The sequence below is a fragment of the Platalea leucorodia genome (assembly GCF_965183815.1).
Source record: "Platalea leucorodia genome assembly, chromosome: 10".
NCBI classification, from domain to species: Eukaryota; Metazoa; Chordata; class Aves; order Pelecaniformes; family Threskiornithidae; genus Platalea; species Platalea leucorodia.
This window is the reverse complement of record NC_138832.1, coordinates 11,325,533-11,339,148: the sequence shown is the minus strand read 5'-3', so window position 1 is coordinate 11,339,148 and position 13,616 is coordinate 11,325,533. Positions and strand designations below refer to the sequence as shown.

General features: G+C 41.4%; 1 protein-coding gene across 12 annotated transcripts in view; it reads right to left on the bottom strand.

The window, feature by feature from the left end:
- Positions 1-13,616, bottom strand: part of TAF1 (TATA-box binding protein associated factor 1) — a 33,782-nt gene that overhangs the window by 15,147 nt on the left and 5,019 nt on the right. For 11 of the 12 annotated variants that reach the window (XM_082323465.1, XM_082323456.1, XM_082323461.1 and 8 more), the window contains 18 exons: positions 13,265-13,483; positions 12,610-12,831; positions 12,221-12,422; positions 10,844-10,960; positions 10,271-10,438; positions 8,528-8,655; positions 8,305-8,412; positions 7,274-7,447; positions 6,997-7,170; positions 6,808-6,912; positions 5,223-5,423; positions 4,174-4,315; positions 3,272-3,402; positions 2,629-2,709; positions 2,054-2,203; positions 1,773-1,892; positions 1,418-1,593; positions 467-708 (listed from right to left, as the gene is read on the bottom strand). In XM_082323465.1, coding sequence (XP_082179591.1) covers positions 467-708; positions 1,418-1,593; positions 1,773-1,892; positions 2,054-2,203; positions 2,629-2,709; positions 3,272-3,402; positions 4,174-4,315; positions 5,223-5,423; positions 6,808-6,912; positions 6,997-7,170; positions 7,274-7,447; positions 8,305-8,412; positions 8,528-8,655; positions 10,271-10,438; positions 10,844-10,960; positions 12,221-12,422; positions 12,610-12,831; positions 13,265-13,483 — 2,860 coding nt within the window. The other variant, XM_082323467.1, reaches the window with a different exon arrangement.

Here is a 13,616-nt window from a genome sequence, read left to right as displayed (position 1 = left end):
GCTACCGCACACGGTATAACAGACACTGCTATCAGCCTACGTATTGTGCCTATCTGTTTCGTATACATTGCTGTGTTTACACACGAGATCCAATTAGAGCACCATAAGCTGGTTTCAGGAACTATTTGTGAACACATCTTGAGAAAACTACACAAAAACAACCCCCTCTCCCCCCCCCAAAAAAAAGGGAAACTTAAGCAGCAAGCAGCAGTGAATATCTGAAGAAATACCAGAGTAAGTTTATAGTTCCAAATAAGCAAAGCTATGGGGCAAAGAAAACACTTCAAATGCATTTTCAGCCAGTAACTGCTCAGGAGAAGGAAGAAGCCCCAGATAAGCATATCTGTACATTCTTCCTCTAAGGAATCCACACTGTCCTCTGAGAGGCCAGACCAGCACAGTTTGCAGCCCAACACAAAGTTCTGCATCCCTTCCCAGGCACATTCTGGTGGTTGCAGTTACTTACACAGCCCCTTTTTGTCTCTCCTGTCCTTTTTGCCCCTCTCTTTGTCATTGCCACTGTCTTCTCCCAGAAGCATCCTTTGCAATTCCTTTCGTTCCTGCTCTTCTCTTTCCCGAGAGAGTTGAGAACTGGTTTTCTTGTTCTGTAACATATTCTCAATATTCTTTCCCATCTCTTCAAAGTCACTGTCTTCAGCTGAGCTGCTATCTGTGTCTGTGGACAGGATCTCAGTAGATTCCAGAACCCTGAAACAGGAGGCACCTTAAAAGTCAGTTAGTCCCCCCGCCAAAAAAAGTCAGCCTGTTACCCTCCCAGAAATACAAAGGTAAAAATGACACAAAGGTTTGAAAATTAATGTTGCAAACCACTACTACAAGAATAGGCATAATATATTCCCTTCTCAGTCCTCCTGTAATCCCCATGTCCAAAAGATCTATTGTTCCAAGCCAATCGTCTCCATCAAGTTGATCTCTTTGTCATCAACAGGACTATATTCCCTCCCCACTCTCAGGTCTTGGGCCAGAACAAGGAATAATACATTAATTCTTCTGGCAGTTCTAAAGAATAGAACATAGAATTGGTAGCTGCTACCCAAGAGAGAGATGGCAAACTGCTGTTAACAAAACAAATTAAAAAAATAAAAAAAAAGAACGGAAATAGGGTGAACTACTGATCTGTGGAACAGTGGAGCATTCTCATGCCATTATACATGGCAGACTATGCAACTCATTCTACCTTTCCAAAAGGTCTATGACAGCAAGACACTAAGGCTAACCCGTAAGTTTCTATTAACAGCCAAAGCTCTCTTTCTCAGTGCTCTATTTTGTGGGCCCAACCAGTTAAATCAACATCTATACCACAACATATCAGTGAGCCCCAGGCACACATGGTTCTGGACTTTCAAGGTGGGGACAGGGTGGGGTTCAAGGCTGTGAACATCAGATAAGAACTTACTTATTTTGTAAATCAAAGATGCGCTGACACTCTTCTTTGTATCTCTCCTGATGTTCTGCTACAGAAAACCGAGACCCACGTGCAAATTTGCTCATAGGACCTTCTCCTGAACGAGCCTGCTCTGTAGACATCGTACGTACCACATCAATCACTTCCCACCGGGACAGCTTCTTTATCTGGAAAGAGGAAGACAGACTAGAAATGGCTTTAGAGACATACAACCGAGGTAGCTGACTGTGGATTTCAACTCCCTTCCACACAAGGTCAGAGTAGAAACATATACGTTCCTTCCACCGCCAGCCGCTGAAGCCATTAGTGAAGAGAACTCTGTAACCTGCTCCAGGTTCACGCTCACCTCCTCTTCCGGCACTCCAAATTTACGCAGAAGCTGTTTGGCATTTTTGAGAGAAAGTCGGCGCAGATCAGCATCTGTCCCGGTCACTGTCTTTTTCACTGGCTGAGGTTCTTTATCATCCTGTTCAGAGGAAGATGCAGCCTATTAATGTCATCACATAATAGTCTTTCCTAGGCTCATCTTTTGATATTTTCTCTTCCTGATGCCCCATATTTGCTCCATTTCTCCCACATGACTTTCCAGTTATTGCTCCTTGTCCAACCCAACGTCGGGAACTATACCTTCTGCTGAGTTGGTTTGTTTGGAATCTTCACATAAGAAAATCCTTCACCACAACCGGTAGGATCTGCTACACCAGTCACTTCTAGGAGGCACTTGCCCTTCATAGCAGCAATGAAGGCTCGTGTGGTGTTCCATGGAGCTGTGCGCACCTGCCAGTGAGAAGAGAAACATGCCCTCACAATCCTCCTACCATCGAGGAGAATTCCAAGCTATTTATTTTGGATTCTTCCAATCATACTGAGAACTTTTCAATTAACATAATGAGGGTGAATTCCACTTCTTGATCCTTCAGCTGCCCTGATAAAACCTCTAGGAAGAATCAAAGTGCTAAATAATTCACAAAATGCATTTAATGCAAAAAGCCTAGTCCTGAAAGGACTTGGCAAGACGGATCCCCAAACACAGGTATAAACAGGGTTTATACCTGGCAGCAGAGTTCCCAGGAAAGTCGCAAGAACATTTGATCTACTGAATCCTACTTTTACTATATCCTTTATATTTAAAGACCTCATTTCTTTTCTGCCATGCAGATTCATATATTGGCATGCATGCTCATGCATCGCTCTGACAGTACCTCATCATCAATCTTCATTTGGAAATCCTCTTCATTCTCCTCTTCTGGCGCAAAGAAGGATTTCTCCCCGTAACCTGCATCCTGCAGAGAAATATTAGGAAAAAATGAGAACCTAAAGTCTTAAAAAGGTTACTGGAGAGAGAACCAGAAGTGTATTACGAATCTCCTGTGGAGACCTGTCATGCTGAACAAGCACACTTCCACAGACAGTTGTTTGCAAGATTCACTGTGACCCACAGTATCACAGATGTCAAACTGCCCAGTATTTTGACAAACTCCATAACTAAATACTGCACTCAACTTCAAAAAAATAACCAGTCTCTCTCACAGCCACATACTGGTTACTTTCTGCCGTAGAGCTCCAGGTGGAAACATAAGCCCTTTCTTGGACATTCCCTATGCAACCTTTGAGCATAGCTAACTCAATATCTAAATAATAGGTGATAAGAATATAACGTCTCTCTCTGTAAGAATTTAACTCGCTTTTTACGCAGCAGAAAACTTCGCAAGTTGCCCAGTAGTCAGGGGCCTAATTTGCCTATTTTGTAGCAAAATTAGCTTTAGGCAAAAGGTGTTACCTAGCCTCACCCTTCACAGAACTACTTGTCAGTAACTTGCCTTATAGCCTGCAAGGAGTGCTTACCTTCAGTCGCTGCTCAGCCGCAATCATGCTGTAATAAGCACAGCACTGTTCTGGGGATACCATTGCTCTGATCTCTTCCTCTGTTGGCAATCTGAAATCTGGCTTTAAAACCCACCAATTTGAGTCCATCCCTGAAAAATGCACAGATCAAACATATAGTAGTTTCTCACAAATGTTGGATCCCATGACAATCTTAACTGTATTTCAAGATTTGGTACCCTGCTGCAATGCTGGCAAAAGGAGCAAGTATGACAAAACTGTGACACTTAGACCACCAGAAGTGATAGGTTTTTTCATTCTGCATTTGTCTAAATCAACGTCCCGTTACTCACCACCTGTTGTATCACCAAAAACTCTCATACATTCATGCTCATTCAAGGTATAAACTACATTTCAAAAGCATTTAATCCACCTTTCACCTCCTCACCTCAAACTACTTTTCCCCTTGGCCGGCCTAAAAAGCTTTGTATTACCATCTGTTTATCATTCTGCATATACAAAAATCAGAACTCAGGCTCTCAGAGCACTGTTAAACTCATGAAGATAGGACAAGTTTCTACTGGCATGTATTTGCTTGCAAAACACAACACAGCCATACACAGAGGGAAAGGAACATGTATGTGTTGGTGTCGTACATTGTTACTTTACGAGTAAATCATTGCCCAAAGGGTTATAAAAAAATGCCGAAACTGTAGTCATTTCTCACCATCAAGCACACTTGTGCCAAAAGAAAGTGCACATTTATAAAAATCGGAACAAAAAACCCTATCATTACATTTCAGTTCTTCAAATAGATGTTTTCAAAAATGGTTTTTCAGGAGGAGATGTTGCCTCCTCCTGCTCTATCTGGAACTCCAAGAGCAGCAAAGAATGGCTGACGGCCACATAAAATCTTTAAATACCTGTGCGTTTGAAATCTGCACAAAGCTTTAGCCGCTTTCGGATGCTACTCTCTGAGTGCGAGGGAAAGGCCTTCTTAATATCCTCCATGCGAATTCTCCGAGGACGGTCTCTGCTTTTCCAGAACAGACGATAAATAAAAACCTACAAAACAAGATTCATTTGTGATGTCCAAAGAAAGAATACAACAAACCTGCAATGACAGTATAGACAATGCTGTGTCTAGTGACTACTTCAGACTTCCTACTTAAAACCCATTGTTTCTTATAAATCTACTTAGTAAAGTTTTCCGAGCCACATGTCTGATTCAGGTTCAGCTATTTTTGAGAATGAGATGTGGAAAAAATATTTGTCTTAAAATTTTGTTATTATATCACATTAGAAATGTTCATGCTTTGGTACAGAAACTTGAACTCTGGGACTGACAGGGATTTTTGTGCTCTGCAAATACCTCTTGAGTCATAATTTTGAATTAAACTGACAGTAAATTACTAGAAATTTTCTCCAAAATCTAAATTTGGGGATATTTATTTGAATGGTCACGGACAGAGCCAAAGCTTAACTGCCTCAAGATCTAGGAAATCAACAAAGACCTACGAAGCAACTCTAATTCCGTGCTATGTAATAGGACTGTGATAAGATCCCCTAATTGCCTCTTAGTAAAACCCACGTAACTGTCATTTTATACAGCATAACCACTTCAAAGTTCATTCTAACTTTTTCAGTTTCCTACACTTTATATAATCTTATAACCTTTTATTTTGGCTAATAAAAAGCCTCTATCATATACTTATCAGATAGGATGCAAGTAAACAGAAGAAGCATGCTGTAAATTATTGGTTAAATGACAACCAAAATGGTCTGTATGGTTAACATCCAACTCTTGCAGTGCTGTCACCTCACAACACAACAAAAAAAAAAAAAAAAAAAAAAAAAGGAACCGTAGCAGGCCAATGAGCTTCTCAAATCAAGGCTGTCCACATGAGGCTCATGCCTATCATGGACTTTCTCCAAAGACCCCTCAGATCCCAAACTGTCTCTTATCACATACCTGCAGAAAATCTCTGATATGGGTGTTAGCTCGTTTAGAGTTGGGACCAGGTACTTCATAAAGTGGGCACTCCTGACCAACTACAAAAATATCCACTAATTCTCGAACATAATAGCCTTGTCGTGTCCGGATAATCAGGAAATCCGTTTCAGGCATCTTATGTAAATAGATAGGGGCCCGGAAAAGGTTGTTTTCAAATGCCTAATAAGAGAAGCAAATCAAAGTTTGAAAGTTAGGTTTTGATCAAATTTTCTGTAACTCAATCTATAAAAAAGATCTTAAAAAAAAAAAGTCATTCCAATGATACACAATCATTTATATCACAATATATGTAGATGTGCAGTCAGAACATTCCTTGCTTACACAGAGAATAACCAAGGATGAAGCACAAAAGCATAAGAAAACCTAGAACAAATGCAGAAAGAGTTTGAAGGGCTCTTTGGACTGACCTTTAAGGAGGTACCTTAAAAAGGGACACAAAGAACACATATGCAGAAGAACACTATAACCAGAGGAACCAGCGCAGGACACACATGCAGTCTGTGAATGGGAGAAGGCAACAGAAGCAAGGACTGAAGACTTTGCTCAGGAAGGAAGCTTGTAAGAACCTAACCAGAAAAGCAGAGAGCAGTGGAGTTCAGCATTTAAAGGTAAGAAAGTTTAAACTAGCACCAGGGAGGCACTAGACTGAGTGGAACTGGAAAGACCATCCTCTTCTATAAAGTGTTTTCTCCACCCATCGGGCTTCCACAAGCCTTACCCACTGCTACTCTCCCACACTACCCTCATCCACATTGCAAAGCTTTCCCTGAGATGGCCCTGTCCTCACTTCAAGCTTTCCAGAAGTCCTGTTTTGTCCATGATGAAGTCCTCTCAGGCTTGAGCAATTAGCATTGTCGGTTCTGTGATGAATCTCTAGTATCAACCTTCACCTTACTTTTTTCCTGTGGTACATGGACAGAATTATTGCTGCACCAAGAGCAGCTAGCATTAACTGAAATAGATTTATTTTTACATTTATCATGGATTTTGTAACCAGATGGTCCTTACAACATTCTTAATTCCTCTCCCCATCTCAACTGATGTATTTGAACAACACAGAAAGGCTCAAAAAAGCAGAAGTCTACACACCTGACTAGTAACTGGCATCCAGCAGACGACTAGCAGTGCAATTCTCAGAAAGTACACATAAGGTTTTGCTCACACAAACCATGATAAATCCATGTTTTCTATGCCCTCCAACACCTATTTACTGAGCTCCCCAACATTCAAGCAGCTTTGGCCTTCCACTCAGTCCTCTCTAACAGTATTTCTAATGCGGTTACAAAGCAAAGCAGCAAAGATTCACTTCCTGCAATTCCTATCATTCCCATAACAATTTTAAAAAACATACAACATAGAGAGATATTTTTTTTAAAAAAAAGTCAACTGAATTATTATCAGTAAACACAAAGACTTAAACTGGAAATCAAACTGAATCTGTTTTCTGGAAGTTGAGCATTATTTGTGATTTGATAAACAGGGCACAAAACATTCCGCCTATTACTCCACATTCAACCTGTCGTCTTATGCTTGCTTTTCTCACCTGCAGTAACTGGCCTGGATGCAGAGAACCCAGGAACGGAGAAGTGTGACAATAAACAGTCTCTCCATATTTACAGTCTGGAGCTCCCGGATCTTTGCCAGGTTTCTGCAACATGCAATGAAGGTGCAGTTAGCAGTCAGTGAGAGGCAGAAGAAAATCACTGTCCAACAGCAAAACCTGCATACTCACCCTTTTGTAGTAATTTTTAATCTTTGTTGCCATGCCAACCTGCATCATTAAAGGGGCATTTTCCTCACTGTATTCAGCAAGGATGAGATCTCCATCCTTGCCAGTTAGGTCCTGTGGTGTGCGCATGAAGAACATTTCTCCCCCGCCAGAAGCCTGACGCTCCTGCTCTCTCATCTGTGCCAGTGAAAAGACAGTGTTAGGAAAACAGCACATCAAACAAATCTGCTGTGCAAATGGAGCCACAGCAGACATCAGGTACGGAGAAAAATAACTGCACCTTGGCTTTTTTTTTTATGTGCTTCAGCAGAGGTTGCACAGCATGGGGCCCAGGCTGGGACAAGGCACCAAAAGAGTATTTCTTCAGGGGAGGCCGATGAAATTGTCGGAGCTTCATAGGACCCATATGGGTGGGAAAGAATGGCTGGCGAAGTTCCACTGCTGGGATAGAGTGCTAACACAGTAACAAAATGTGTGTTAAGAATGACACGTATCACCTCAAAACCAAGATCATCCTCCTATCCTGCAAACCCTTATATAACAGAACCTAGTAATATTTTTATGTCTGCTAAGAGTAATACTAGTGCACTGAAATTCACTTATCATATATGTTGCTATTTGACAGAAAGTGCTTAGGTCCATATATAGATCTTTCCTTTCTGTACAGAGATTACTTTAATTTTAATATTTCATATGGTACCCAATGAAAGCATTTTTTTTATTAACTAGGAGCATGCAAAGCCATTATCCCTATCAGTGGGACAGAAGCGCATTTAGAACTACATACATTTTTGCCATTACAGAAGAGGCTGGAATCAGATGAGGTTTTAGAAGAGGTCATTGAATACCACAATTAAGGAGGAAAAAATATCACCTCTTCGCCTAGGGCTAGGGAACAGTAGTTCAAATTCATCATTATCTAAATTATTTTTATAATATCCAGATTAAAACACACACTAGTAGCAGAAGTACAGCCTCATCTCATGACTATCTGCACCACTCCTCCCCCCCCCCCCCCCCCCCCCCCCCCCCGCTTCAGAAAGAGTACTACAGAAAGAGACACCAAACAAAAGCATGGCGAGTATGACAGCAAGATCTGGCACCTAAACCTCAGTTTGATGGGGCAATCAAGAAAAGTTAGTTCAAGCTCCTTTTAATCATTTTAATTAAACATTAAAAATCACTCTCATGAACACTTAACTGACCTGCTGTAATCTAAATTCTGTTTTTCTACAAATCCTAAATCACAGAAACCTCCTACCAAGACACACTTTCTATCTCTCACTCTATAGCCAACACTACTGTGACTACCTGAATGATGTTGCCTCCAAAGGTTCCTCGAAGTCCCTGCTGTTTGGGGTAGTAAAACTCATCATTGGAGAGGTTCCAGGGATCCTTCACCTCTGGCTGAGACATGTTCTAATTCAATTTTAAACACAGAGAGGTGTCAGGGGAAAAAAAAAAAAAAAAAAAAAAAAAAAATCACTCCTTCCATGTTGTTCCCAACCTGCAAGGTGCTAAAGCTTATGCTGACCTGCTGTGGTTCTTCCTTGATGACGCCTGTTTTTCCCAACAGGATTCGACTCTTCTTTAAAGAAGATTCTTTCTTGTTCTCCTTGGACGGAGAGTTCAAAGTCATTTCTTCCTTTTCATCAGGAATTTCTAAAAACACAAGCAATCACTCTGTAGGGCACTTGTTCTAGGGTTCTCTTTTCAGCACCACAACCACCTACTGAGCTACAGCTTGGTCCAGACATTCTAGCCTTTCTGTTCAGTTTCTGGGGTGACTGTCCTCCTTCTACACTCCTCCCCCTTTTTCCTCCATAGAGGTTAATATGAAACAAGCTCAAAAAACACAGAAAAGCTCCATGCTTAAATCTCTTTGATTTGAGATTACCTTGCCTTCTTCAGCAGTGAGTAGATTTGAGTGGGAGGAGGGTAATTGTGGGGATTACTTGGAGTATCCACTGCTCAACACAAAATTTACTTATAATCTAATCAATGAAAGTACAAGAAATAGCATCTGTTCTGCCAAAGCTATTCTAAAGAATTGAGAGTCAAGGCGACAGGAGTGTCAATACTGTTTCCTAACTACATGTATTAATAATCCTTTTCTTCCCCACACATATGCAACACAAAAGTGAGTCTGAATCCAAAGATAATATGGACCTGAACCCAAAGAGGATTCCTGAAAAATTCCAGGAAAGTAGTATGAATTTTAAAAGTTGGCAATTTGTGAAGCATGGATTCTCCAAGTAAGATTTTCACACGAGAAGCAGGGCCTAGTGACATGGGCTTGGTAAACGCTATATCAACTTCATGCACAGATCTCATGTCACTCTATATAAAATAAGAATGGGTTCACCTTTGTCACTATTTATACAAACATCTGCAATTTTGTGGTGTATTTCAGACTTGGAAAGCAAATAGTGCAAGTCTGTTTGTCTTTACTTTAACCAAGCTCAAATTAAGAGTGATTTTCAAGGTCGCTGGCTAGTACCAAAACATTCCCATCAATACATATAGAAATTCTTAGAACTGACCCACTTTCCTGAGGAAGGAAATGCAATTGAGGCCATATAAAAGTGTAGCAAAATATGCCTGTCCTTAAATTACATAAGGCTGCTTGAAGATTACCAACACACACATCTTAGAAAGTGGTGATTTTAGTGGTCCAAATAAGACAAAAATCTCTCCAGCTTGTAGCAATATAAGCAGGGAGTACATTCAAGTTGAACTCCAGGAATACTGAGTAAGTTTGTAGCAGCAACAAAAATGCTGACAGGTCTTATGCAAAGTCATTGCTTCCATGTGCCATTACCATAGCCTGAAAGAGGCTTAAGGAATCTGCTTCTTCAGGCTTTGAATACAAGCCATGCTGAGAATGGCATGGGCTAGTTTGTGGTTTACTACTTTACCTTCCCTCTTCAAACCAGCATGCATGCAAGTAAAACTAATAAGACAGTCGCTTCTAAAACACACCAAGAGTCAGATTAATTACATTAAATTTAAGTTTCAGAACATTAATTTTTACTCTCCTGTTACTGCTTTTATCTTTGGAGCTGAAAGTATATACCACACCATTAGTTATTAGCATTGCCTTCTTGTGCTTAGGCCTTTAATTACTTGCAAATTATTTTCAAAAGCCAGAAGAAAGAAAGGCTGTAAGTATTGCCCCAGTCCGTTTATTTCCATTACAGTGTGACTACAAATCCTTGCTTCCATTTCCACCTGTCTTTTCCCATTTAAGTCAAATTTCCGGATGCCATAAACATACCTAGAATTATGTTTTCATCATTTGGATCAAGTGTTAAGACAGGGGGATCCAAGTAGGTTTCCATTGCCTGATCATCCCAGATGATATTGTCTTCCCAACGGCCATATACTAACTCTTCATTATCAATTGGGAAAATAGAGTACCAGGGCTTGTCTTCATCCAGGGAAACTGCAACAATCATAAGGTAGAATCCTTGGGAGTTTTATACACTGCCTTGGCAGAAAAACATTTCAGAACTCATCCCCACGTCTTATTCCCTCAACCTTCCCCATCTTTCAGGGCTTTCTGAGGCAGAACCTCTAAAAGGCAAAAGAAAACTCATCTTGGAAGTACAGAGGAAGCAGAGACCCAAGTCTCAGCTTTACCAACGCTTAGAGATTTTGCTCCATTGAAACACAGAGAACCTCCAAGAATGAAACAGGGCCTCTAACAGGTTTTAGAGCAAACAAGTACCGCTTTTTTCTACACCTTGTTGCCAAAAAAAGGACCCTGCTATTACACAGAACACAAGTCTACACAGAAACCTGTGTCACATGCACCTATTCATAAGCCAAACATTGACATCCTCATTACCTTGCTGTTCAGGGACCTGCTTTTCTTTGCCCTTTGCTATACCTAGGACTCCTGCTACATTTGGTTTCTGTGCTAGTGGAATTGGAGGATTGAGCAAAGAGCCACTCCGGTTCAAACCTAGAGAAAAGGAAAACAAAAGTAAGGTTAGCTTGAGCGGGAGGGTTAGGGGGCATCACATTGCCTTAAATCAGAACTTAGGGGTTGCACGTAGAGCGATTTCCAGCCTGGACCAGGATAGGCCTACTGCTCATATCACAGAGCGTCACGTCATTAGTACGAGTAAGACTCACAAAAACACGTTCACCCACAGCTTACTGCTGGAGTCTGCAGCCTCTTCAAAGCTATGTTTGGCTGGCTTTACATATGCTGCACGACAATGCATAAGGTGCATTTCTATACAGTCCCTATAAAAGTGAGAGGCCTTGACCAGACAGTTGCCATCAACAGAATAGTTGGTCTGGCCTCCAGCAGCCTCCTGTCTTATGTGAAACGGTCATAGAAAAAAGGATGGCCAAGCAGACCTCAAGGAATTGTTCTGTGGAGGCAGCTTCTCCCAGGGCAGACCAACTCACCTATGCTCACATGTCACTTATGTCGCTGAAGTGAAAGCTTCTGGAAGGCATAAGGCCTAAGGCATGTGAACAGACCAACCATCTTTAACATGTTACTGTAGCTTTTGATGGGACTCATACACAGCAAGCCCAGGCCTGGATAGCTCAGGTACAACAGTGCTTAAATGAAAACTATTATAAAAGGCTATCCCCAATTCACCTACCCAGCTCCTCAGAGTGTCTTGTACTCAGAGCGAAACAGTAAAGAATTGACACTAGTACCCAATAAAGATCTGACCTTCCCATTAGTCTTTCCTTGTAAAAGCAGGATAAGATATAACAAACAGATGATAAACATTCATTCTACACAAGCAATTTAAATTTAAAATGCATTTGTGTCTAAGAGAAGCCTGAGGCTTCTAAGAATTGTTACTTCGTATCTAAAAAAAACAGAATACCATTATTAGTCCAGAAGAAACTTCAGAAGACTTTTACACAATTCCTCCAATTAAAAAAACATATAAAGAAAATTCCATTGGCTTATAAACAGCAGACATCCTACATATAGCATTGCCTGATACAAATGTAGAAGGATCTAGCATCTGGTATTCCACATGGAGAGAAGAAAGCCAGAGTTGATATTTTCTTTAACAGAAGGGACCTACTCTGTTTTTGGAAAGAAAGAGTCTCAGAATTCTGAGCAGAGCTGTGATTTTGCTAAAAAACATTCCCTGACAGGAAGAATTATGTTCTTCATTTGAGATGAAAGCACAGAATGAGTCAGCTCAACCACAGCAAGTACAATTCATATCAGACCATTGATTACCTTGTTGGGCATTGTATGCAGTGGCATTTCTAGTCATGCTGGATGGCAGCCAGCCAGCCAAACTTGCCCGCTGTGTCTTAGTCCCTTTGTGCTTGACATCTTCTCCATTCCAGATAACATCATCCTCCCATTGGAGCTGCGTCACCATAAGGAAGTGCTCATCAGCTAGCAGATCATCCTTCTCATCCATCAGCCCTGCATCCTGGAAGGAAAGAAAAGTTGCTTGAAGACCTGCATCAACTTTATACTTTCATACTAAAGGAGGAAAATTAAAAGCCTCATTTTGCATGGTGCACAACCATCCACTGGCCCATCACCAAGCTCTCATTGCACAGCAATCCCCAGTGCCACACATATCTCCACACCTTCCCCCACAGTTCCCCTCTCACCCCCTCATCTGTGTGTCCTTTAACCTCCTGCTCCTTCTTCTTCTCTTTCAGCTTGAAGCCATAATCAAATCCACTGCCATCTTCAGGGATCCCCAGCATATCATACCAGAGCTGGGCTGGGCCATAGCGCCATTCTGCCACTTTGGGCTTTGTATCTGTCACTTTGTCTATATCACCAGTTGACTGGGAAAATTTCGATTCCACAGGTGCCATCATGGTAATCTGAAGCACAGCAAAGGAGAGAATGGTTACGCTGATGGTCTATCTAAATGTCAGCAAGAGGTTTCTTCCTTCCAAGTTTCCCAGCTTATTCTCGGAGGAGAAAAGTATTTCTAAGTGCTTTTCCATACTTACTAGCTGCCTTAAGAATGTTCTGCAATTAGACTTCCAAGAACACAGAGATTTCTTCTTGATACAAAGAGGATAAGCTCTCCTATTGATCCTGTACCACGGATGCAGCCTTCTCAGTAAGAAGAAATCACCTGCAGTCACTGACTAGTATCTGAAGAAGAGCTTCTGCACAGCTGGAATACAAGCCAACCCTGTCCTCCAGTTTTATTTTGGAGGAAAAGCTCTTAACTCTAAAAGTTGCTGTCCAATCTGCTACTACCCCCAGTGCTAGCTGGCGACCCTCCCTAAGTCTCAGATATCCCACCTCATCATCTGAAAGGCACTGCTCAGGAGGGGGAGGAGCAGCAAACTCATATTCCCAAGGAGATTTTCCTTCCATTCCACTCTCAACTACAACTTCACCCTCCTGTATCTGCACTTCTTGTGCCAACTCCCGATGTTTCTTCTTGCGTTTCCTTCGGGCACTACGCCAAACCGATGGAACATTCTTTCCAGGGCCAAAGAGACGCAGGAAACGCAGCACCTAGAATAGCAAAAAACAAGAGAGTCAGAGAAAAAAAAACACTGTGGAATGCTTGCCTGTCTTTCCCTCACCTGAAAAGCAGTAATGAAAGAGAGCACTCTGGAATTCAGAAGCTTGGCCTGTACTACAATCC